The sequence below is a fragment of the Aquarana catesbeiana genome, linkage group LG02 (assembly GCF_042186555.1).
Source record: "Aquarana catesbeiana isolate 2022-GZ linkage group LG02, ASM4218655v1, whole genome shotgun sequence".
In the NCBI taxonomy this organism is placed as follows: Eukaryota; Metazoa; Chordata; class Amphibia; order Anura; family Ranidae; genus Aquarana; species Aquarana catesbeiana.
In genome coordinates this window covers 314655960-314678727 of record NC_133325.1, presented here as the reverse complement: position 1 = coordinate 314678727, position 22768 = coordinate 314655960, and the positions used below count along the sequence as shown (strand labels likewise).

Genomic DNA, 22768 nt, shown 5'->3' with positions numbered 1-22768 from the left:
CAGACGGATGTTGGCTCAAACTTGTCTTGCATACACACGGTCACACAAAGTTGTTGGAAAATTCGATCGTTCTGAACGCGGTGACGTAATACACGTACGTCGGGACTATAAACGGGGCAGTAGCCAATAGCTTTCATCTTTTAATTTATTCTGAGCATGTGTGGCACTTTGTGCGTCAGGTTTGTATACACACGATCGGAATTTCCGACAATGAATTTTGTTGTCGGAAAATTTTATAGCAAGCTCTCAAACTTTGTGTGTTGGAAATTCCGATGGAAAATGTGTGATGGAGCCCACACATGGTCGGAATTTCCGACAACAAGGTCCTATCACACATTTTCCATCGGAAAATCCGACCGTGTGTACAGGGCTATAGAGTTCTGGAGAAGTGTAAAAATTATCTGTGGTTACACAGTATCCCTGATTCAGCAATGGCTCAATCAAAGTAGAACGGAAGCGGTTGGCATTCCATAATTACTGAATCTTACATTGAATTTGGTTCCTTTCCCGATGTAAAGGACTGAATTCTATATGTAACCAGTGCTGGATTCACAGAGCATGAATGATTTTATGCCAAATCGCGCTCTCTTATGGCGCGTACACACGAGAGGACTTTTCGGCAGGACTGGTCCGACGGACCAAGTCCGGCGGACAATTCGACTGTGTGTGGGCTTCATTGGACCTGCAGTGGACTTTTTTGGTCAACAATCTGACGGACTTTAGATTTGGAACATGCTTCAAATCTTTCTGACGGACTCGAGTCCTGTAGAAAAATCCGTTCGTCTGTATGCTAGTCCGACGGATAAAAACCGACGCTAGGGCTACTGGCTACTGGCTACCAACTTCCTTATTTTAGTCTAGTCGTACGTCATCACGTACAAATCCGTCGGACTTTGGTGTGATAGTGTGTAGGCAAGTCCGGTCGTTAGAAAGTCTGTCGAAAATCCGTCGTAACTCAGTCGAAAGTCTATCGGAAAGACCGTCGGACCTTTGTTGTCGAAAAGTCCGACCGTGTGTACACAGCATTAGACACGATATACAGTATCTAGCTGAGTCTTCCTTTGTAGGCCATTAGACTTTCGTCGATACTGATGTCTCTATCTGGTACATAGGTCTGCTGGAAATTTTTCTGAATAATTTGATATACCTCTCAAATCTTTTTCAGTTTTGGTGCTGGATGAGAAGTCTCATCAAATTCTTCATTATTTTGAAAGTGCAAATATTTCATTATCAGAGAAAATTTGTACTCCGACATGACGGTGCCAAAAAAAGGAGTGGCTAATAATTTGTTGGTTGTCCAATACCACTTTTGCAGGGGTTTCCCCACCACTCCCTAAAGAATTATGAGGCCCAGAAACTTTCAGATGTCCTCTTTGGTCACTGGTTCCCACTTTCTGCTCCTTGCAAACCTCTGATGCGTAGCAGCTTGTTGCTCCTGGTACCAATTTGTATCCGTAACAATTTTTTCTATAACCTCATCGGTCAAAAAGAGTTGGAGGCATGCCAATGGGTTGTCATCTTCCACATCCACTTTGATACCAGGTGCTCCAGTAAATGGGAATCTTGGGGGTGCTGTGTGCTCCGTACCGCAGTCAATCGAGCACCAAGTCCGCACATCACTGGGCACAGTCGCAGGATCATCACTGAAATCGCTTTCTGTGCCTGATGACAAACTTCCCCACGAATCACTATCACTCAATTCTGCAAGCGATTCTGTATAGCTGTCGTTGTTTTCCAGCCACTTTTGAGGTAGAGGCACGCTTTTTTGATGCCATGGTTGCTCTGCAGTTTCCAGACAGAAAGTACAGTAAAACTGCAGGCAAGGGCACTGGATTAAGCACTGGGGATAAAGTAAGGTCAATTTTATTTTATTTAGTAATGTAATCCAATAGGATTACAATGTATCAGTGTTTTGTGTTTTATACTGTTTGAATTTGCCGCCGGTTCCACCCCCTGTGTCACGACACTCGCAGGGAACAGAAACCAGGGCACACAAAGCATCGGGCGTAAGATCCGGCCGCCGTACACAGCGAGAGTACATCGCGGTATCCTGGGGACAAGGTAAGTAACCTCTTCCAGGATCCAGCGATGCGATCCCGAGTGTGGCTTGGGGTTACCGCTAATGGTATTGAAATCTCACCCCGAGCCACACTCAGGAATACCGCCAGGGGGGTTAAAATGAATTAAAGTGCATTCTTCCTTAAATTTGCATTTGATAAACCGCTGTGCATATATCGAGTGGCATAAGAAATTGCAACATCCACGATTTTATTCTCCAGAGCCTCTGCATAAAAAAGAATTTAATGTTTGGGGGTTATGAGAAATTTTCTAGCAAAATTGGCCTGGTTTTGAAGTGGTGATACAACTAGGGGGCTGTCTCATTAAGAGAGCCCCACAATACCTGCCTTTTCTACTCTTTCTAGCTGCTCCATTCACAGAAACCGTACAGCTGGATAATTGATTCCCCCACCCCCTCCATTCCATTCAGAGATTCTGTTTCATTCATAGTTAGTGAATCGAGTATTAAGAATTTTTGGCCAAATGTTTGTAGAAATGTTTATTTAAGAATCTACTGTACTAGTGTATGGCTGCAGGGGCATTTTATGAAATCACTGGGCCTGTATGCAATATTGTAAGTTGGGCCCTATTTGATTACAAAAAAAAATGCAGTGTGCTTAGTGTACCACAGTGAAGAGTGGGTTGGTTTTCATTGTGCTAGGGGTATTGCTAGGATGGTAAAAGACCTGGGGCACCTTTAGGCACACCAAGTAGAGGAGTATCACGCTGTGGTGAACAGTGGGTATGGCCAAACTGCGTTAACGGTGGGGGGGGCTTAAAGGGGTTGTAATGTGGTTATCCTAACCACTTCTCGCAAATCGCCGTACTTGTACGTCGGTACATTGACGCTAAATACCGTTGTCATGTTAGCAGCTAGCTGCCATAACCCTGGTATTTTCAGGAACGGCATGCGTTTCTCTTCGATATAAAAGTGGTCTCTGCGGCGGATTCGCAGCGAGATCACTTTTATCGGTGGTGGGAGAGGGCCCCCACGCCGCGCACCAGTCTTCTCCGCCGCTTACTGGAGCCGTCGGTAGCGGCAGAAACGATTCCGCTCCCCTCACTGCCTGGATGCCAAGTGAGGGAAAGATGGCCCCCGCTCGGCTCCATAACATTGGAGGGTGGAAGCGACGTCAAACGTCATTTCCGCCCAATGCTCTAAAAGGGGAATTTTTTTTTAAATGACATATCATTTTTTAAATTTATTTTTTATTGCATTTTAGTGTAAATATGAGATCTGAGGTCTTTTTGACCCCAGATCTCACATTTAAGCGGTCCTGTCATGCTTTTTTCTATTAGAAGGGATGTTTACATTCCTTGTAATAGGAATAAAAGTGACCCCAGGACAGTGTAAAAATAAAGAATAATGCCCTGTACACATGTTTGGACATTGATCGGACATTCCGACAACAAAATCCATGGGTTTTTTCCAACGGATGTTGGCTCAAACTTGTCTTGCGTACACACGGTCACACAAAGTTGTCGGAAAATACGATCGTTCTGAACGCAGTGACATATAACACGTACGTCGGGATTATAAACGGGGCAGTAGCCAATAGCTTTCATCTCTTAATTTATTCTGAACATGCGTGGCACTTTGTGCGTCAGGTTTGTATACAGACGATCGGAATTTCCGACAAAGGATTTTGTTGTCGGAAAATGTTATAGCAAGCTCTCAAACTTTGTGTGTTAGAAATTTCCGATGGAAAATGTGTGATGGAGCCCACACACAGTCGGAATTTCCGACAACAAGGTCCTATCACACTTTTTCCGTCGGAAAATCCGACCGTGTATACAGGGCATTAAAGGTAAAATAAATAAGAAAAATAAATAAATAAAATTTTAGCATGCCCCGTCCCATCGAGCTCCCGCACAGAAGCAAATGCATCTGTAAGTCATGCCTGCATATGAAAACGGTGTTCAAACCACACATGAGGCATTTCCGCGATCGTTAGAGCGAGATCAATAATTCTAGCACTAGACCTCCTCTGTAACTCAAAACTGGTAACCTGTAGAAATTTTTAAACGTCACCAATGGATAATTTTAAGTGCCAAAGTTTGTTGCCATTCCATGAGTGGGCGCAATTTTGAAAGGATACACGGAGCTCTGACTCAACTCGGCTGCCCCTATAGAAAGTTGCTGGCTGAGGGGGCACTTGTTAGGAGGGAGAAGCCAGGAGCAGCAAAGAGGGACCCGAAAAGCCGGGCTGCTCTGTGCAAAACCAACTGCACAGAGGAGGTAAGTGTAATATATATGTTATTATTTTATTTTTTTTAAACGAGACTTTACAATCACTTTAAGGCTGGGTTCACACCTATGCAAATTGGATGCAGGTTTCCCCGCATTCAATTCGCATAGCAGGAGAATGTGACCGGTTCTCTATGGAGCCGGTTCACATATATCCGGGGTGGCTGCGGAGTGCACTGCACAGAAACACTGTGCGTCCGTAGGTCCTATTCAGGGCTGAGTTCAGGCAAAGATTCGGCCCTGATTCATCCCTGAAACGGAGAACGGGGACGCACAGCGTTCCTGTGCGATCCGCAGCTGGTTTCAGTGTGAACCGAGCCTAAAGTGATACTAAGGTCTCGTTGTTTTTTGTTTTTTAAAATAGCAAACATGTTATACTTACCTGCTCTGTACAGTGGTTTTGCATAGAATAGCCCATATCCTCTTCTTCTCGGGTCCCTCTTCAGCACTTCTGGCCCCTCCCTCCTGTTGAGTGCCTCCACAGCAAGCAGCTTGCTATGGGGGCACCCGAGCTGAACCGAAGCTCTGTGTGTTTATTCAGACATGGAGCCACTGCCAGGCCCCGCCCCCTCTCTCCTTATTGGCTCAATGACTTTGACAGCAGCGGGAGCCAAGTCTCTCGTGCAACATCGCTGGATCGATATGGGGCTCGGGTAAGTATTAGGGGGGCTAAGGTTGGCCTGTCCCCCAGTATAATTCTTCCCTCACTCCAGGTCAATCTGTCCTTCAGTATTATGCCCCCCAGGTCAGTTTGTCCCACAGTTTAACCCCCCCCCCCCCCAAGTCAATCTATCCCCAATATAATCCTCCTAAACCAGTCTGCCCCCCAGTATAATCCCCCCAGGTCAGTCTGTTTCCTAATATAATCCCCCATAGGTCAATCTACCCCCCCAGTATAATTCCCCTAGGCCAGTCTGTCCCCCAGTACAATCCTCCAAGTCAGACTGACCTAGGGGGATTGTACTTGGGGACACACTGACCCCCAGTACAATCCCAGCAATAGTTGATTTTTCAGGCCCTGCAATAGTTGCACAAATGTTGAAAAAAATCACAGTTTTCACTAAAAAAAATGACAATCATTATTAGCACTCATAAGCACAAAATAACTTACAAAATTTTTGTTAAATTCCTACTAAGGCCTCGTTCACATGTGGCATACTAAATAGTACACCCATGTGAAGGCTGCATTTATGAGCATGGAGATGCACAAGTGTTCTGTGCATCATCATGCAGGCAGTTCCATTCATGTCAATTGGGAAGCAGCGGCTGCACGGACACAGTCACTGCTCCCAATATGACAACTGTTTGGGTGAGGGTGCATGGCCCTGAATGCAAACAGTGTAAGTTCAGGGACATGCACTCAAACGGATGTCAAACTGAGAGTAGCACCTGTGTCCATTCAGCCACTGTGTCTGTTTCCCAACTGATTTGAATGGGACTGCCTGCATGGAGATGTATGGAACACCTGTGCAAGTAAACACAGCCTCACATGGGTGTATTCTGCAGTATGCCCTGTGTAAACAAGGCCTCATTGCATTTCTTTCTTTCTCTCTTTCTTTCTTTTTTTGCAATGTTATTTTTGATATTTGTTACTTTTTTCTTGGCGGGGGGGGGATATAACCAATCCTTACTTTTCTTTAAAGTCCTTCGCAAAGCTTTCAAAGGCTCGACTCTTAGTGGACCCAGAAGTAGACTTTTCCCATTTTGTTTCTTCCACATCAATTCCTTCTATTTTCTCTTTTTGTTTGTCACTAATCACATCATCACCCTTTTCAGGTTTCTTTAGAAGCTATAATCAGAAATATATTATTGTAAAAAAATTCAGAATCAACAGGGATCATTTAGATGAGTTCATAATATGATCTGTTAAAGGAACCATTGTGCTAGAAACTGCTAGGGTTTAGGGACAAAATTTTCTACTCTTCATCAGCAGGCATTCCTAGAACACAGTTCTTGGTTTTCCATGTTTAAATCCTTTAACTATATTTCAGAATTGGTAGAATAGTAGTTTAGGGCTTCGTGCACATTGTGCTCCTTTGGATAACTTTTCTCCTGACAGGAGAAAAGCAGCTTAAAAAAACTTGGTAAAAGCCATGTTTTTTGCAAGCATTTATGTGCGTCTGCACACGTTTGTCGTTAACGCATTCTATTGTCCAGAATATTAATTTATTCTGGCCATTAGAATGCAATAATGCACAAACACGCATGTTTATGTGGGTTTATGCATGATTACATGTTTTTTCCCTGCCCAAATGCTCCTTGCTGAATGTTCAAGTGATGTTTTTTTTTCTGCCTCTAAACGCTCCTGACTGTAAACGCCTATGTGTGCATGGACACATAGGCTAACATTGAAGGGGTGTTAGGAGGTAGAAAAAAATGTAAATTCCCTGTAAGACAGGTGTTTTTAAGCTGTAATGTGTATGAGGCCTTATAGTGTTCGTATTTTTTTGTTCACCTTGATCCTAATTTCTTTTTCACACAGCTTCTTTTGCTTGTCTGCCTCCTTTCTTTTACGCCTTTCTTCTTCTCTCCTTTTTCTTTTTTCTTCTTCCCTTAAACGCTTTTTTTCCAACTCACGTCTCCTCCTTTCTTCCCTTTTTTCTTCTCTCATCCTCTAAAACACAATTTAAATCAACTATTACTGTTACGTCTTCAAAAAAACATAATTCTTGATTTAGCAGTCATGCTTTAAGTCTGGCTCACCTGTTTTTCCAACTTTCGATTTTTAATATACTCAAGAAGTGGAGTCGTTCTTCTTGCTGTAAATCAGATTGGTGTTGGTAAAAACATATGACAATATATATAATTATAAATTCACACATATCTATTTTTACTAAGACATGACAGTGCTTTCCAAGGTGTGCAAGGTGTACCATATTTTACACTTAGTTAATCACAATAGAGCTCAGAATTTATGTGACCGACCATTATGTGACAAGTATATGCTCATTCTAGTGTCAGTTACCAGTTGCAGGTTAGAGCGAATCGCAAACCTGACAAAAATAAACAATAATTTAAAGAAAAGGACAACCCAGCCCCCTTTATATAAAAGGTGAGCTCCAGGAAGCTATATTGTCAGTGTGTGTTGCTGCTGCTAGCTAGAGCTGATAATTTAGATTACTGATGTAAAGAGAGAATGTTATTAATTTTACAGCTTCTATGAATGAAACAGGATCTTTGAATGGGGGGGGGGGGCTATCAATCATCCACCCGTCCTCCATTCAGAGATCCTTTTTCATTTATAGTAGTTTAGAAGTTGTATTACAGCTTTAATGAATGGAGCAGGTGGGCGGAAAGGACAGGCATAGTTGTGCTCTCTTGATGAGAGCCTGTTACAGCCACTTAGTTGTATTAACCCCCGTCTGCTAGAAGATTATGTTGATGGTGTTGGAGGTAAAGGCAGGGACACCCCTGACGACGTAAGTAATGACGAAACGTGTAGGGAGGAGCCAGTGACGTGTGAGGCGATTTATGTGCTGGGACGCAGCAGCCATTTTGCTGTTTGAAACACTGGACGTTTCCTCTGCTTGCCTGTTAGTAACTACTGAAATGTGAGTGTAACCACTTTTAAACTCTTCAAAAAAAAGATGATTAGGATGTCTGCACTATGAAGTGTTTTTTCTCTCTATCGGGTACTACATGTGGCAGAGGAGCTGTTATACTCATTCCCATGCGGTTGTGGAGCTAATATTGAGAGGCATCTAGGCTTGCTGGTATCTATCTGAAGGAGCTGCAGTTTTTTATCCCCCATGCTGCTGAGGAGCGGTTATTGAAAAAAATACCTAGGCTTGTTTAATCTACCTAAGGGTAACAGGCAGTGTGTTTGGGTGATGGTGGCGGTGTCCTTACAAGTGGATTTTCAAGATGTAATGCTGTTACTATGGACTTTTAAGTGAAGTTGATGTATAATCTATTCAATACACTGAAAGCTCATGTTGGACTATCACACAGTTCCTATTAGCCTTACACCATTTTTTTATAGGGACAGAGAAAGATTTGGACTGAAAGAAGAGGAATCCTACTGACGTTTTTTTTGGTCCCTTGTGCTGATTTTTCTGTTTTTAATCCTAGCTACACTTAAGCAGTGCCAGGACAAAGTCATCCGGTGCCCAGGGCGAAGATGGAAAACTGCGCCCCCCCCCCACTGTGAAAGCTACTATGCCTACAAACTATGGAAATACTGGAAAAAATGTTTTATACTGGTATTGATGGTGATCAGCGACTTATGCATGGTTCACACTGGGGCAACTAAGTCGCCTGACAAGTCAAGCCCCAGAAAGCAAAACAAGTGTGAATGAGCCCTAAGGCTTTAAGGTGAAGCAGAGAGACAGAACACACAGACCCTGCATTCTTTTTTCCCAGGTAGAGATCTAATGTAAGAAACAGGATTTCTGCTGGTTTAAAGGAATGCAAGTCTGTGTTCTGTCCCTCTGATGATGAAGATCTTTCACAGCCCGATGTCAGGATGAACATCAACAGACTGCAAGAGCATGTCTTCCTCGGATTCTGTTCCCCCCTCTCACTGCTGCCTGCACTAAACAACCAACCTACCATGCTGCTGCCCCTCTCCCTATCACTGACTATCCATGCTGCTGCTTTCTATTCCTGAAGCAAAGGAAAAAAAACTCACTGTGACTCAGAGGAGCAGAGGGGTAATTTTAGCCACTTCCTCCTCCTCTGGAACTGCTGCTTAAAGTTGTCCAAATCTGGTGGCAGTGGAAAGGGGAGGGGCTGGAGTAGCATGTTTGGCTAAGAATTGGCATGTGACTGCACAGATCCCTCCCTATGCTGACCAAGCACTGGTATGACATCATCCTGCAACTCCTTGCTGTGCTGTGAGTTTTGCCAGCATAGCTTTCTGAGCTTTCTGAGCATACAAGCAGGGGCGGACTGTGGGGCGGGAGCGCTGCTCGCTTCAGGAGCTGGGTCTGCTGCAGTCATTATGACAGTCATTATGACATGCAGGAAACCTTCAACTGGCAGCAGATGTGCGGCCTGGCTGTGCGAGCGCCACTCGCATTAACACTGGAGTCAGAGAGGAGAGGGGGGGGAGAAATCCACTGCAGGAGCTGACAGGCATTCATCTGCTGCCAGTTGAAGGTTTCCTGCATGTCATAATGACTGTCATAATGACTGCAGCAGACCCAGCTCCTGAAGGGAGCAGCGCTCCCGCCCCACAGTCCGCCCCTGCTTTTGGGATTACTCCGAATGAAAGCAAAGTGAGGGGCAGAACGGGACTGGTCTCAGGCTTGTGCCGGGTGCAGGAGCACACTCGGCACATGCTGTTGTTATCTATGTAGCGCAGCCAGTACACCAGCACTTCTACTGTGCCCCCCTTCCTCCAGTAAATGGTCCCGCCCAGGGCATCCGCCCCTTCCCCCCCCCCGTAACGGCCCTGCACTTAAGCTTTAAATAGCTGCTCATAATCCTTTTTAACAAACACAACACAACTAACTATGATGCTAGAGCATACTGCACACATGCAGAACAGACCAATGAGTTCCTTTGTCTTTGCTTCAATCTCTCCCAAAAGGGTCTCTGGGTTTGCACAGATTTTTTCCTCATCTGCACAATAGTTTTCCAAAAACTTCTTGTACTCCAAGTCTACAAAAGAAAGAAAGCAGTGAAACATATGAATATCAAATTAATTCTGTTAATGATGTAAAACATTAAGCCTATAAAAATACTGACACTTTGGGGTTGATTTACTAAAACTGGAGAGTGCAAAATCTGGTGCAGCTCAGAATAGAAACCAATCAGCTTCAATTTTTTTTTGTCAAAGCTAATTGAACAAGCTGAAGCTAGATTGGCTACCATGCACAGCTGCACCAGATTTTGCACTCTCCGGTTTTAGTAAATCAACCCCTTTGTTTCAAAGTCAGTACATAAATGATCAGTTCACCCAATGTGATATTTTAGTTATAGGTAGAGTCAGGTGGGATCCTGGTGTCTTATATATCATTAGTCCTCATCCATTGATGCCTACTTGCCATACCTTCCTGTCCACCTCAATATTTCTACCTACCTGGGTATCGTATATTGTATTTTCTATATTAAAGAAATTAATAAATGATCCAACAGGTGTGCAGACTTAAGAAATGAAGGGCAGAAATCTCACCAACAGTGATGAGTGAACCATGCAAAGTTTGGTTTTCTAGATATTTGCTTGAAAAACACTTTGAAAAATATTTGCTTGAAAAACACTTGAAAAATTTGCAAACCCTGAACATGGCGCCTGAATCCTATTGAAATTTATGGGAACTGAATCTTGTCATTTTGAATAAAAATCTGGTATAGATTTTGGGGGGGCCCACACAATTTTTTTTCATTTCTTTCTTGAGTTTTGACATAAAATCCACCCCAGACTTTTGTGCAGTCTAGGCGGCCAGTAGAGGAGGCGCTGCATGCATTGTTTCACCCCCCTCTTGAAACACACCAGGCCACATGCCCTGCAGGAGAAATGAAAAAATGGAAAACAATGGCATGAGGTCCCCTCCAAAATTCCTAGCAGACCCTTATTTTAAATAGGGCCCCTTCCCCTGAACTATACCAGGCGACATGCCCTCAACATTAGGAGGGTGTCTTGCCAGGGGACTCTGAATGTGGTGGTTTGCTGGGAAAGTGAGAACTTATGGTAATCTAAAGGCCCCTTTAAAATAAGGGGGATTCCCAGATATTCTCCCGTCCCCATGTTATCTCACCAATTGATATTATTATCATTATTCTTAAATATATATTGTTGCTTTACCTATTTTTAAATTCATATTTCTATAAAGTTTCAAATTATTTGCAATATTAACAAAAATCACCCAGGGAAGCAAGTATAAATCTGGGAAAAATAGTCAAAATAAGGTGACAACTTACATTTCTGAAGGTAAAGTGGATAGTGATCCTAATGATACAAGGCTACAATAGTTGAACTGTGGGTCTTTCAAAAATAAAGATTTAGGTGAACCTGTGCTTTGCCTATCCAGCTGTTAATGCTTATCTTAATGCTGGCCACCGCCAGTTGCGTCTACTCACCTTACCCTCACTTTCCCACTTCTCTGTTTGCCCTTGGGAGCGTAGAGAAAAAAGCCCTGTGTTAGCTTTAGGCACAGTGGTCCAAACTTATGGGGGGGGGTTAAGGACTCTCTCCTCTTTCCATGTGACAGCACAGGTCTGGCAATTGGCCACAAATATATCCAGAGCTGCATTGTAGGAACAGGGACAAAAAGGTCCCCATACCTGGAAGTACAGGGTATTTCTTTTTGTTTCAGGTGAGCAAACAAAGTGGCAGGGTAACGAAGGGATGATGATTATATGGTGAATGGGGGTGACATTGAAGTGAGAATGCTCCTTTGCCCTCCATGGGCAAAGTAAAGGCTTATGTTAAAGCTATCCATTGACAAGAGATAATCACTGGTTTCAGCCAGCTACATCTGCCAGCAATGCTTTCTCCTTAACCCATTACCAACATGAAGATTTGTCCAAACAAAACATTTATGTTTAAGAGTGCTCCGCAGGATGCCCTATGATAGTCAAATAATGGTCAATTGCTGCATGCACATCTGACTACCTTCTGAAACCTATAGGTAATTGCTATTCCAAGCACTCACAGAAATGCAAACTACTGTATATATAAAAAAAAAAAACATTTTTGTACTTGCCAGGAATTCTTAGACTGTTGGGTTTTACTGCCCTGTTTACAGGAGAAATGGGCACTAGAAACAAAAAAGCCATTGGCTAGCACAGGATACCCCCACCCTCAACCATCATGCCTCAGGTTCTTAGCAAAGTAGTACCGATAACATTGAGATGCACTACAATACTAGAGGGAAAGAGAAGGTCTGTAACAGGGCTCTGGCTAATACCATACTCACTAAAGAATACATAGTGAATATAAACAAAGCTGGAAGAGTTTGCACTAGTTACTGAGCGCAAAGGGACGAGTACTGTGAAATCTGTTTCAGGGCAGGTGGAGCTGCAAGGAAGAACTGCACACCAGGATCAATGAAAGCATTTGTATATTAACCAGGAGAGACTTTAAATCTAAACTCCCCAATCATGTCTCACTGTGGGAGATAACAGATAGAAATGTGCAGCAGTTTTCAGTTGGGCACTTAGAAGGGATCTCTATAAGTACAAATAGAAAAACAACTGTCTGTAATATACCTACTAAACTAATAAATGAGCAGTAACAGTGTTATATTGCATTACTGTTTAAACCAGGTAGCTCCTCCCAGAGGATGGTTGTGAGTGGAGTTATCCTGTGCTGACCAACAGCTTTTTTTTTGTTGCCAGGGTCCATTTCTCCTATAGGTGGCAGTATAATCCAACAGTCTAAGAATTATTGTGTCCCTCAATAGACACTATTTTTTTTTTTTTAATTATAAGTAGATTTTATGATCTACTTATCCATATTAGCTCTGAATTCATTTTTTCAGCAAAAATGTAAGGCATACTTAGAAAACACGCAATGAAACATTAAACAAGCAGAAGAGCCAGTTTGCAAAGTTAGTGTTAGAAAAGTATGGTGCTTGCTTTTGGAAATCTATAAAAAGCAGTTGTTTATATGTAAAAAAAAACTGTACCACTTTTATAATAGTACTTGCCTTCAAAAATACTTCCAGCCTTTGTGTCTTTTTTCTTCAGTTTTTTTTTGGAAATTTTTTGAAAAGGTGCATATTCAACAACAGCAGGATACTCCTGACCTGTGGGAACAAATTGCAGCCTTTTTAGGGCAGTTGTTTATATTGTGCTAGTTTACTGTCATACCTACAGTTATAGAAGAGACATACGAATTTGTACTTCATGTACACAGAATAGATTAGCTATGAGATCAATGTATCCTCAATTCATGCAAGAGCCAAATGATAAAATATATATCGATAACTGTTTTACAAAGTGGAGTTCTGCCATCATAGAGGAAATATCTATAAATGTTTATTGTGCCTAATAAGATTTACCTTGAAAAGTAGCAGGGCACTTTCTGGTATGTGACTGTGCCTAGACACTCCTGCAAAAAGCCAAAGATAAACTGCAACGCTACAAGCTCTTAGAACAGTCTCTCAGAAAGTCCACTGCTCCAGGTGCCTCTACCAGGATGGCTTCCTCTACACAGAGAAACAGTGCAAATTTAGGCATTGTAAGTCAATGGGGAAATTAGTAGCTTCAGGGACCCTATAATACTGGTAACTAACCCTTTGACTTCTGCCTGCTTTTTTGGCATAGTTTCCAGAGTTCAGGTGCTCTTTATTGGTAAATGAATATACATTTTTAGCTACTTAACCCCACATATCCTCCTGACTAGGGAAACAAAGGTGCATAGAAAAGCCCTCATGAACACGGTCCTAAATTCAAAATTTCTAAGTTTACTCTTCCATGGGCTAAAAGTAAAAACACAAATAGAAGAGAATTCTTCTACTGCATTTCGACCACACATAGCCTTAATCATAGCTTACTTGAACAATCCAAAGTTGCACAAATTTATCCTCCATTGAAAAAACAGAGGGGGAAGGGGGACAGGGGACTCTGATAAATGAACCTAATTCATCTGTATGTATCATTCTAAAAAATACATAACAAAATTAAATTTTTCATCAAGTATAGCACTTCTGCTTTCTTACAACAGGAATGCTGTTATTATGTACATGGCAATAAAATATGCTTATAAGATGTTAAACAAAATGTAACAAGTTAGGACATAAAGTATCATGCAAACAAAACTGAGCAACTGGGAAGTCTATCTAAGAAAGAAATCCATATCGAAATGATGGTTGAGGCCAGCCGATGCCCTCAAGCCCAATCAATGCATCCAAAACATTTTAGACAAATTGACAATTTGTTGAGCGAGTCACCACCTCTATCTGATAAACTGACTCTTTCTATCCCAAAATACACAAAGGAGCTTATATCACCTTTATGTACTTCTATGAAGCGTTTGGACACATTAGATAGCTGATAAGCATCTGGGTTAAAACCATCACAATAGTTATCCCCAGTTCTGACTCTTATGCTCCGTACACACGGTCGGATTTTCCGACGGAAAATGTGTGATAGGACCTTGTTGTCGGAAATTCCGACCGTGTGTAGGCTCCATCACACATTTTCCATCGGATTTTCCGACACACAAAGTTTGAGAGCAGGATATAAAATTTTCCGACAACAAAATCCGTTGTCGGAAATTCCGATCGTGTGTACACAAATCCGACAGACAAAGTGCCACGCATGCTCAGAATAAATAAAGAGATGAAAGCTATTGGCCACTGCCCCGTTTATAGTCCCGACGTACGTGTTTTACGTCACCGCGTTCAGAACGATCGGATTTTCCGACAACTTTGTGTGACCGTGTGTATGCAAGACAAGTTTGAGCCAACATCCGTCGGAAAAAATCCTAGGATTTTGTTGTCGGAATGTCCGAACAAAGTCCGACCGTGTGTACGGGGCATTAGTGGGCAAATAGTGCATCCAACATACAACAGGGCAATACTGATGAGAGGGACAAACAAGTTTTATGTCTCTTCTTTACATCATAATAACTAGGTTACAATATCGAACCAAACGTAGATGCTTTAGGAAAAATTACATCCTCTTTAGAGATCTAATACAAATGCTTGTCCACATACAGAATTGGGAAATTCTTTTTAATTATATCAATACTATATGTATACTTCACAGAAAAGGTAGTAGTAAAGGTTAATCCTTCCACTTTCTTCGAGATTTCTTTCTGTGTTTTTTTTGAGAGAATGGATTTTGTCTGGATCTACCAGAAGTTACCCTTCTTGCTCTATGAATAAACCAAGAAGGATAACCACTTTCTTTTACCTCATCCGCACAATTTCTGCCTCCTCCTGTCAGAGGAGCAGTTTTGTCTCATCCTAATAAATTCACAGTAAGGTATTGCCTGCAAAAATGTGGTTGTAGAACTATTTCTTACTAGAGGTACATCTAGAAAATCTATTTGAGCGTTTTCCTTTTGTAGTAAAAACACAGATTTAGGTCATTATCATTAAAATATTCCAACATCTGTTCCAACTTGTGAAAGTCACCCCTCCACACTAACAGCAAGTCCTCAATATACAGTGCACCCGGAAAGTATTCACAGCGCTTCACTTTTCCCATATTTTGTTATGTTACATCCTTATTCCAAAATAGATTAAATTCATTATTTCCCTGAAAATTCTACAAACAATACCCCATAATGACAACCTGAAAGAAGTTTGTTTAAAATGTTTGCAAATTTATTAAAAATTAAAAAACGAAAAAAATCACGTGCATAAGTATTCACAGCCTTTGCTTAATACTTTGTTTATGCACCTCTGGCACCAATTACAGCCTTAAGTCTTTTTGAGTATGATGCAACAAGCCTGGCACACCTATTTTTGGGAAGTTTCTCCCATTCTTCTTTGCAGGACCTCTCAAGTTCCATCAGGTTGGATGGGGAGCGTCGGTGCACAGCCATTTTCAGATCTCTCCAGAGATGTTAAATCGGGTTCAAGTCTGGGCTCTGGCTGGGCCACTCAAAGACATTCACAGAGTTGTCCCATAGCCACTCCTTTGTTATCTTGGCTGTGTGCTTAGGGTGCTTTGTCCTGTTGGAAGATGAACCTTCGCCCCGGTCTGAGGTCCAGAGCACTCTGTAGCAGGTTTTCATCAAGGATGTCTCTGTACATTGCTTCATTCATCTTTCCCTAGATTCTGACCAGTCTCCCAGTTCCTGCTGCTGAAAAACATCCCCACAGCATCTGCCACCACCATGCTTCACTGTAGGGATGGTATTGGCCAGGTGATGAGCGGTGCCTGGTTTCCTCCAGACATGACACTTGCCATTCAGGCCAAAGAGTTCAATCTTTGTTTCATCAGACCAGAGAATTTTTTTTTCTCATGGTCTGAGATTCTTTCAGGTGCCTTTTGGCAAACTCCAGGTGGGCTGTCATGTGCCTTTTACTGAGGAGTGGCTTCTGTCTGGCCACTCTACCATACAGGCCTGATTGGTGGAGTGCTGCAGAGATGGTAGTTCTTCTGGAAGGTTCTCCTCTCTCCACAGAGAAACGCTGGAGCTCTGTCAGAGAGACCATCGGGTTCTTGGTCACCTCATTGACTAAGGCCCTTCTCCCCCATCGCTCAGTTTGACCGGGCGGCCCACTGTAGGAAGAGACCTGGTGATTCCAAACTTCTTCCATTTACAGATGATAGAGGCCACTGTGCTCATTGGGACCCTCAATGCTGCAGAAATTTTTCTGTACCCTTCCCCAGATATGTGCCTCGATACAATCCTGTCTCAGAGGTCTACAGACATGTCCTTGGACTTAATTGCGTGGCTTGTGCTCTGACATGCACTGTTAACTGTGGGACCTTATATAGACAGGTGTGTGCCTTTCCAAATCATGTCCAATCAACTGAATATAACACAGGTGGACTCCAATCAATTTGTAGAAACATCTCAAGGATGATCAGTGGAAATAGGATGCACCTTATACTAATACTAATACTTATGTACATGTGATTTTTTATTTTTAATAAATTTGCAAAGATTTTAAACAAACTTCTTTCATGTTGTCATTATGGGGTATTGTTCGTAGAATTTCAAGGAAAAACATGAATTTAGTCCATTTTGGAATAAGACTGTAACATAACAAAATGTGAAAAAAGTATCTTTTATATATATATTTTAAATGTTTACTTGCTTGCTTGCTGTTACATAGAGTATTTTCATGATTGCATTTTAAATGTGTATGTCTTACAAGGTCAAGTATGAGCCTTGCAATTGCAATTGCTAAGGACAGGCCACCTAGATATTTTCAATCAGTTTGTTTTGACCTTTACAGCCTGATTCACTAAAGGGAGAAATTTGTTTGCATGTCTTATTTAGGTATATTTTTGCATAACTTTTTAAGCACTCTGATGATGGCAAATGGGACTTTTTTTTGTATGTGCAATGTGGATCCGCAAAGGTTTGCGCATGTAAATTAGCAAGCATTAACTGCACATACCTCATATGCATATTCTGACTGACACATGTTTGCGTTTCAGGAGTTAAAGTGGGTATTTATGTGTAATAATCAGACAGCTCATTTCTCCTGATAAAATCAAGTGATTTTACTGCTTACAAACATGTGGAGCCTTTTGAAGAAGTTTTGGATGAGTTTCGCTGTCTCAAAAGACATCTGAGGATGTAACTCCTTGTGTCTTGTGTCTTCAGGGAGAACCTGACCCTTGACATTTGTTGAATATAGAAGTTATGAACATACTATACAGAGCTAAACAGTACAGCCTGGACCTCATTATATCAAGAGCTATGACAATATTTAGAATTCAGAACTGTAGGGAGCCGTTCTGTGTGTGGCATGTCTAAACTGTCTGCAGTTTATTTCCAACAGGTCTTTCCAAAGGCAGGCAGGCAGGTTCAGTTATTGGTTCTCCAAATATTATTTTATTTAATATAGTGCTTCATCTTGTAATGGATGCAGGATAAAGTGAATTGGGCCAATACACTTGCAAGGGAAATACACGAAGCAGTGAAACACAGCCTGTATATGATAAGCAAATATGGCTTTTACAAACACATATATAACTAAGCCTATATAATTTTGGGAACATTACATGCAAAAGTGATCAGTAGATTCAAAGATATAATTCAAAGATATATTATATGCTGTTCCTGTAAAACTCCTGCTCAGCCTCAGCCCACCTGTGCTTCACTCAGTTATTTAATATGATTGGTAGCCCCAGTGTCCAATGCAAAGTTTGGAAGCTGAATTGACTTATTGTTTTGACATGCTTTGATCACTGCAATTTTCCAGATTTGTGTTTTTGTTTAAACTTTACACTTTAAGCTAATAACATTCACACGCATAGCTGAAAAAACATACAAGTGCATAGACTGATTTTTAAACTCAATTTCAGCTTGGGCAAAAGCTATACAGAAGGATCCCTTCAGTTCCCAAAAATACAAAAGCAGCTCAAACTGCTATACTCACCCCATACTCACTATGCTAAAGCCCTAAAAAGCCTATTTCCCCCAAGCTGTACCCATTTTTGTTAAGAGTGGATATTTCTGTTAGGCTGCTGCCTGTGACCCAATAGGGTAGATTATCCTGTCCCTCTGCCACCAGGACAATAAATTAAGGGGTAGTTGTCACCTGGACAGGAAGGCACAAACAGCAAAAAAAAAACAAAAAAAACAAAAACACTGTCAGAAGTTCCAACCCTGCAATGCTAAAATGCAAATGCACTTTTATTTATAGAAGAGATTTCCTATCAATCCCTCTCTTAAAAATATGGCAAATCTCATCAGTAGGGATGCAGACAGCAATAAAAAGAGCTATGGCCCTTCTCCATCCTATCCAATACATAAAACTTTTTTTGTTGTTGCTAGAGTTGAGCTTTAAATTAGCATCATTCAATAGTTTCACCTTCACTGCAGCAGAACTAGCAAGGACCCTGAGGGTCAGAAAACGATTTGCTTCACTTTAGACCGTTTTATATTGTGGCAGACTTGATTATGGATAACTCAAACTACATTCTAAAAACATACTTTGAACCTGAGTACAAAGTAAGGTAAAACATTTTAGCTGATTTTGTAGCCACATGTGGTCTGGATACCTGTAAATGTAGTAGAAATGTCCTGTTCCTATTACCTACATTTGCTAAGGAACTTCTGGAGAAATAGTATAAAGGACATCCCCTTCAATGTTGTTTTTAAATTTCCCATATACACATTAAAATATAATTAACAACCCATTAAAACAAAAAAAGTGACAAGCATTTCTGCATAAGTATGACATAAAATCTATAATCATGTTACTGTATAAATTAGAACTAAAAGGAAAGTAATTAAAAGCTAAGCAAGAATTTAAACAACTATTCTCACCTTTGTTGTCAATAAAGATAAATCCATCAAACCTGTCTCTAAACAGGAAGATGTCATCTGGATTTCTAAAATTAATATAGGCTCTAGAAAAGAGATGTGGGTATAAACTGGAAAAGAAAAACATAAACATTAGACAAAAAGTCAGAAAGTAAGAAACAAAGGAGTCAATTCACGGAGATAAACTCATGCGAATAACTCATGTGATATTTATCTCAAAAGTATGAATATTGATATATAGGACTGACAGGTTGTGACGCCACATAGCAAAGGATAAGAAAAATAACAAACAGAATGATATAAACACACACCCTAAAGAGTAGTGCCCCGTACACGCGGTCGGATTTTCCGATGGAAAATGTGTGATAGGACCTTGTTGTCAGAAATTCCGACCGTGTGTAGGCTCCATCAGACATTTTCCGACACACAAAGTTTGAGAGCTTGCTATAAAATTTTCCGACAACAAAATCCGTTGTCGGAATTTCCGATCGTGTGTACAGAAATCCGACGCACAAAGTGCCACACATGCTCAGAATAAATAAAGAGATGAAAGCTATTGGCTACTGCCCCGTTTATAGTCCCGACGTACGTGTTTTACGTCACTGCGTTCAGAATCGGATTTTCCGACAACTTTGTGTGACCGTGTGTATGCAAGACAAGTTTGAGCCAACATCCGTCAGAAAAAATCCTAGGATTTTGTTGTCGGAATGTCCGATCAATGTCTGACCGTGTGTACGGGGCATTATACTACAAATGTTTATTTGCTGAAAAAAGAGCAAAATACAAATAACGCCAATACTAAATTTCCTAAATCCCTAATAAAATCCCTAAATGGGATAAACTACTAATGGTACAACCAATTCCCCAAAGATTAAATAGGTGATACAAAAATGTATCTCTAAAGATAATGAAGGGGATAAATGCAGTGGGTTGATCCCTCCCCAATATCATACACCCCCTATAAGCACCTAAAAATACCCCACGCCACCTGGGGCGAAAGGCTGAGCTGGATGATTCCTGAAGGGAACAGTGTGATTCCGTAACCACAGAAATGTTTCACACTGTTTCACTTTTGAAATAATACAGTCACAGTGACCAGGGATAAAGGATGAAGTCATACCACAAAAAGTCAAACAGTCAGTCAGGGATGGAATATTCATAGAAAGAGGACACAGTGGGACAATGGATAGTCCAGATATTGAAAAAATGAGGGAGAGAAAAATATTCTCCTCACAGAGAAAAAATGTATTATTGTATCCTCAAATGTGTAGAAAGTCCTGCTGTATGATCTTAATAAATGACAAATATGTGATTATACCAGTGTTTCTCAACTCCAGTCCTCAAGGCGCTCCAACAGGTCATGTTTTCAGGATTTCCTTCAGATGAAATGGCTGTGGTAATTACTAAGGCAGTGAAACTGATCAAATCACCTGTGCAAAACAAGGAAAGCCTGAAAACATGACATGTTGGGGTGACTTGAGGACTGGAGTTGAGAAACACTGGGTTATACAATGACAGACACTGATTGAAGATGGATGGATCGGGGGCGTGGCCAAGACCGGCATGTGAGAGGACGCACTTCTCACAGCTCCTGCCTGATCCTCAGATTGATCCTTTCCCGGCACCTCAGATCCTGATTTTTTCGGCCCCCCAGCTGGCTACCGAGACCCCCTATTATCCGGACCCACCACCGGCCCTCTGCACGAGAGCAAAGACCCGCCGAGGCCCGTTGGAGATGGCGGGACCGGACTCGCAAGATGGCGCCGCCGCTGCAGCAGCCAAAGCACAGCGCACGCCGCGAACGACGGACAAGCCCAGGGATAATACCAGCAAGAAGCAGCTGAAAGGACAGGGTAAGGAGCAGTACAGAGACATGACATACTACACACAGAAAATACAAATCCAGGAAGCGGGGGGGACTACAAGTAACGGGGAAGCTGCAGATCTTTTTTCACAAGCTGATTGGGGCCTTGATACAGACACCATGCCTGAGCAGCTCCATGAGGACATTAGTCATCCTCCCTCCCCCCCACCGTCAGATGAGATAATTGAGACCCTGGAGCAGCCCACCCTGGCTGATATTTTGAAGGCTGTTAATGTGTGCACGGCCACAGTCACTGATATGAAGGAGCAGTTTGGGGGCCTGAGGGAAGAGGTCTCACTACTTAGACAGGACCTCCAAAAGCTTAGAGAAAGAGCAACTGCAGCTGAGAGCAGAGTAAGTGATTTGGAGGAGCAGTTACCCCCGGTGGCGCGAGAAGCAAAGGCAGCTTACCGCATGGCCCAAGATATATATAACAGAGCAGAAGACACGGAAAATCGTTTGCGCAGAAACAATGTCCGTATAGTCGGCCTCCCTGAGAAATCGGAGGGTAGAGATCCCACATCGTTTGTGGAAAGCTGGCTGGTTGAACTGTTTGGCCGAGAAGCCTTTTCCCCATTCTTTACAGTGGAGAGGGCCCATAGAGTACCGGGGCGGCCTCCCCCACAGGGTGCTCCCCCCAGAACAATGTTGGCCAAACTGCTACATTACCGTGACAGAGAGGCAGTGCTACGCTGCGCAAGAGAACAGGCCACAGTGAAGTTCAATGGCGTAAGAGTGTCTTTCTATCCAGACTTTTCGGCCGAGGTGCAAAGAAATAGAGCTAAGTTCAGCGATGTGAAGAGGCGCCTAAGAGCTTTGCAACTGCCATACGCTATGCTATACCCAGCGAAGCTCCGAGTAACAGCGGAAGGACATGCACAATTCTTCGACTCTGCCAGAGAAGCTGCCGCCTGGTTGGACCATAATGAACAAGCACTACGGCGTCACCGTGCTGAGGTGGAAGGTGACTGAACAGGACATACTTCCAGATGGTAAGAGAGCTGCCTACACATCGAGATGCCACATTCTCTCCTTTTTTGCTGTCTTTTCTGGTCCACGAAGTCACCACCATGCCGTCTTTGGGCCCCCTCCCTTTTTTTCCTTTTCACTTTGTTTTTTACACCCTTTTACCACAATCTACCAACTCACCTGACCTCTTCAAAGTTACCCATGTGCCGGGAATCATCCCATATTTCTTCAGCGAGAGGAACTGAACTGTGAAACCCCCCTTTACTTGACTTGTGATGTCTGAATTATTAGTTGGTCTGTTTTTAGGCCGTGTTGGGCCCTATGGGCCTGCCCCGTTGGCATGGCTCATCAGGATGCCTACTTTGTTTATCCCTGCCTGCTCTCTCACAGGAGTGAGAGCGCCAAATCACAAAAGGAAATACCTCAGTGCAGTTGCACTGCTGTTTGTTGGCACCATTGTGCTATGTTATTCTATACATCCTGCTTTTTACCGCAGTCCAAGAGTCTCACTCCCACTAACCACCTGCTATTTTGAATTTACTCAAACCTGCTGCAATCTCTCCCAACAGGATTTCGGTGGTCTCTGCGCAGGCAAGCCACCCTCTAACCTTCCCCCACAACTAACTGTGTTCTTGCCATGGCGGGCTCACCGGTGATCTCCTGGAATGTTAGGGGCATGAACTCCCCCCTGAAACGCACTATGATTTTCTCATGTCTGAAAAAGTTTTATCCTGCGGTTATTTGCTTACAGGAAACACATTTAACGTCTGATTCTATA

General features: G+C 42.3%; 1 protein-coding gene across 4 annotated transcripts in view; it reads right to left on the bottom strand.

Annotated features, from left to right (window-relative positions):
- Positions 1-22768, bottom strand: part of UPF3A (UPF3A regulator of nonsense mediated mRNA decay) — a 71944-nt gene that overhangs the window by 24400 nt on the left and 24776 nt on the right. For all 4 annotated transcript variants that reach the window (XM_073614734.1, XM_073614735.1, XM_073614736.1 and 1 more), the window contains exons 3-8: positions 19161-19267; positions 12901-12999; positions 9800-9910; positions 7010-7065; positions 6762-6920; positions 5938-6095 (exon numbers count right to left, since the gene is read on the bottom strand). In XM_073614734.1, coding sequence (XP_073470835.1) covers positions 5938-6095; positions 6762-6920; positions 7010-7065; positions 9800-9910; positions 12901-12999; positions 19161-19267 — 690 coding nt within the window. The remainder of the gene's footprint in view (positions 1-5937; positions 6096-6761; positions 6921-7009; positions 7066-9799; positions 9911-12900; positions 13000-19160; positions 19268-22768) is intronic.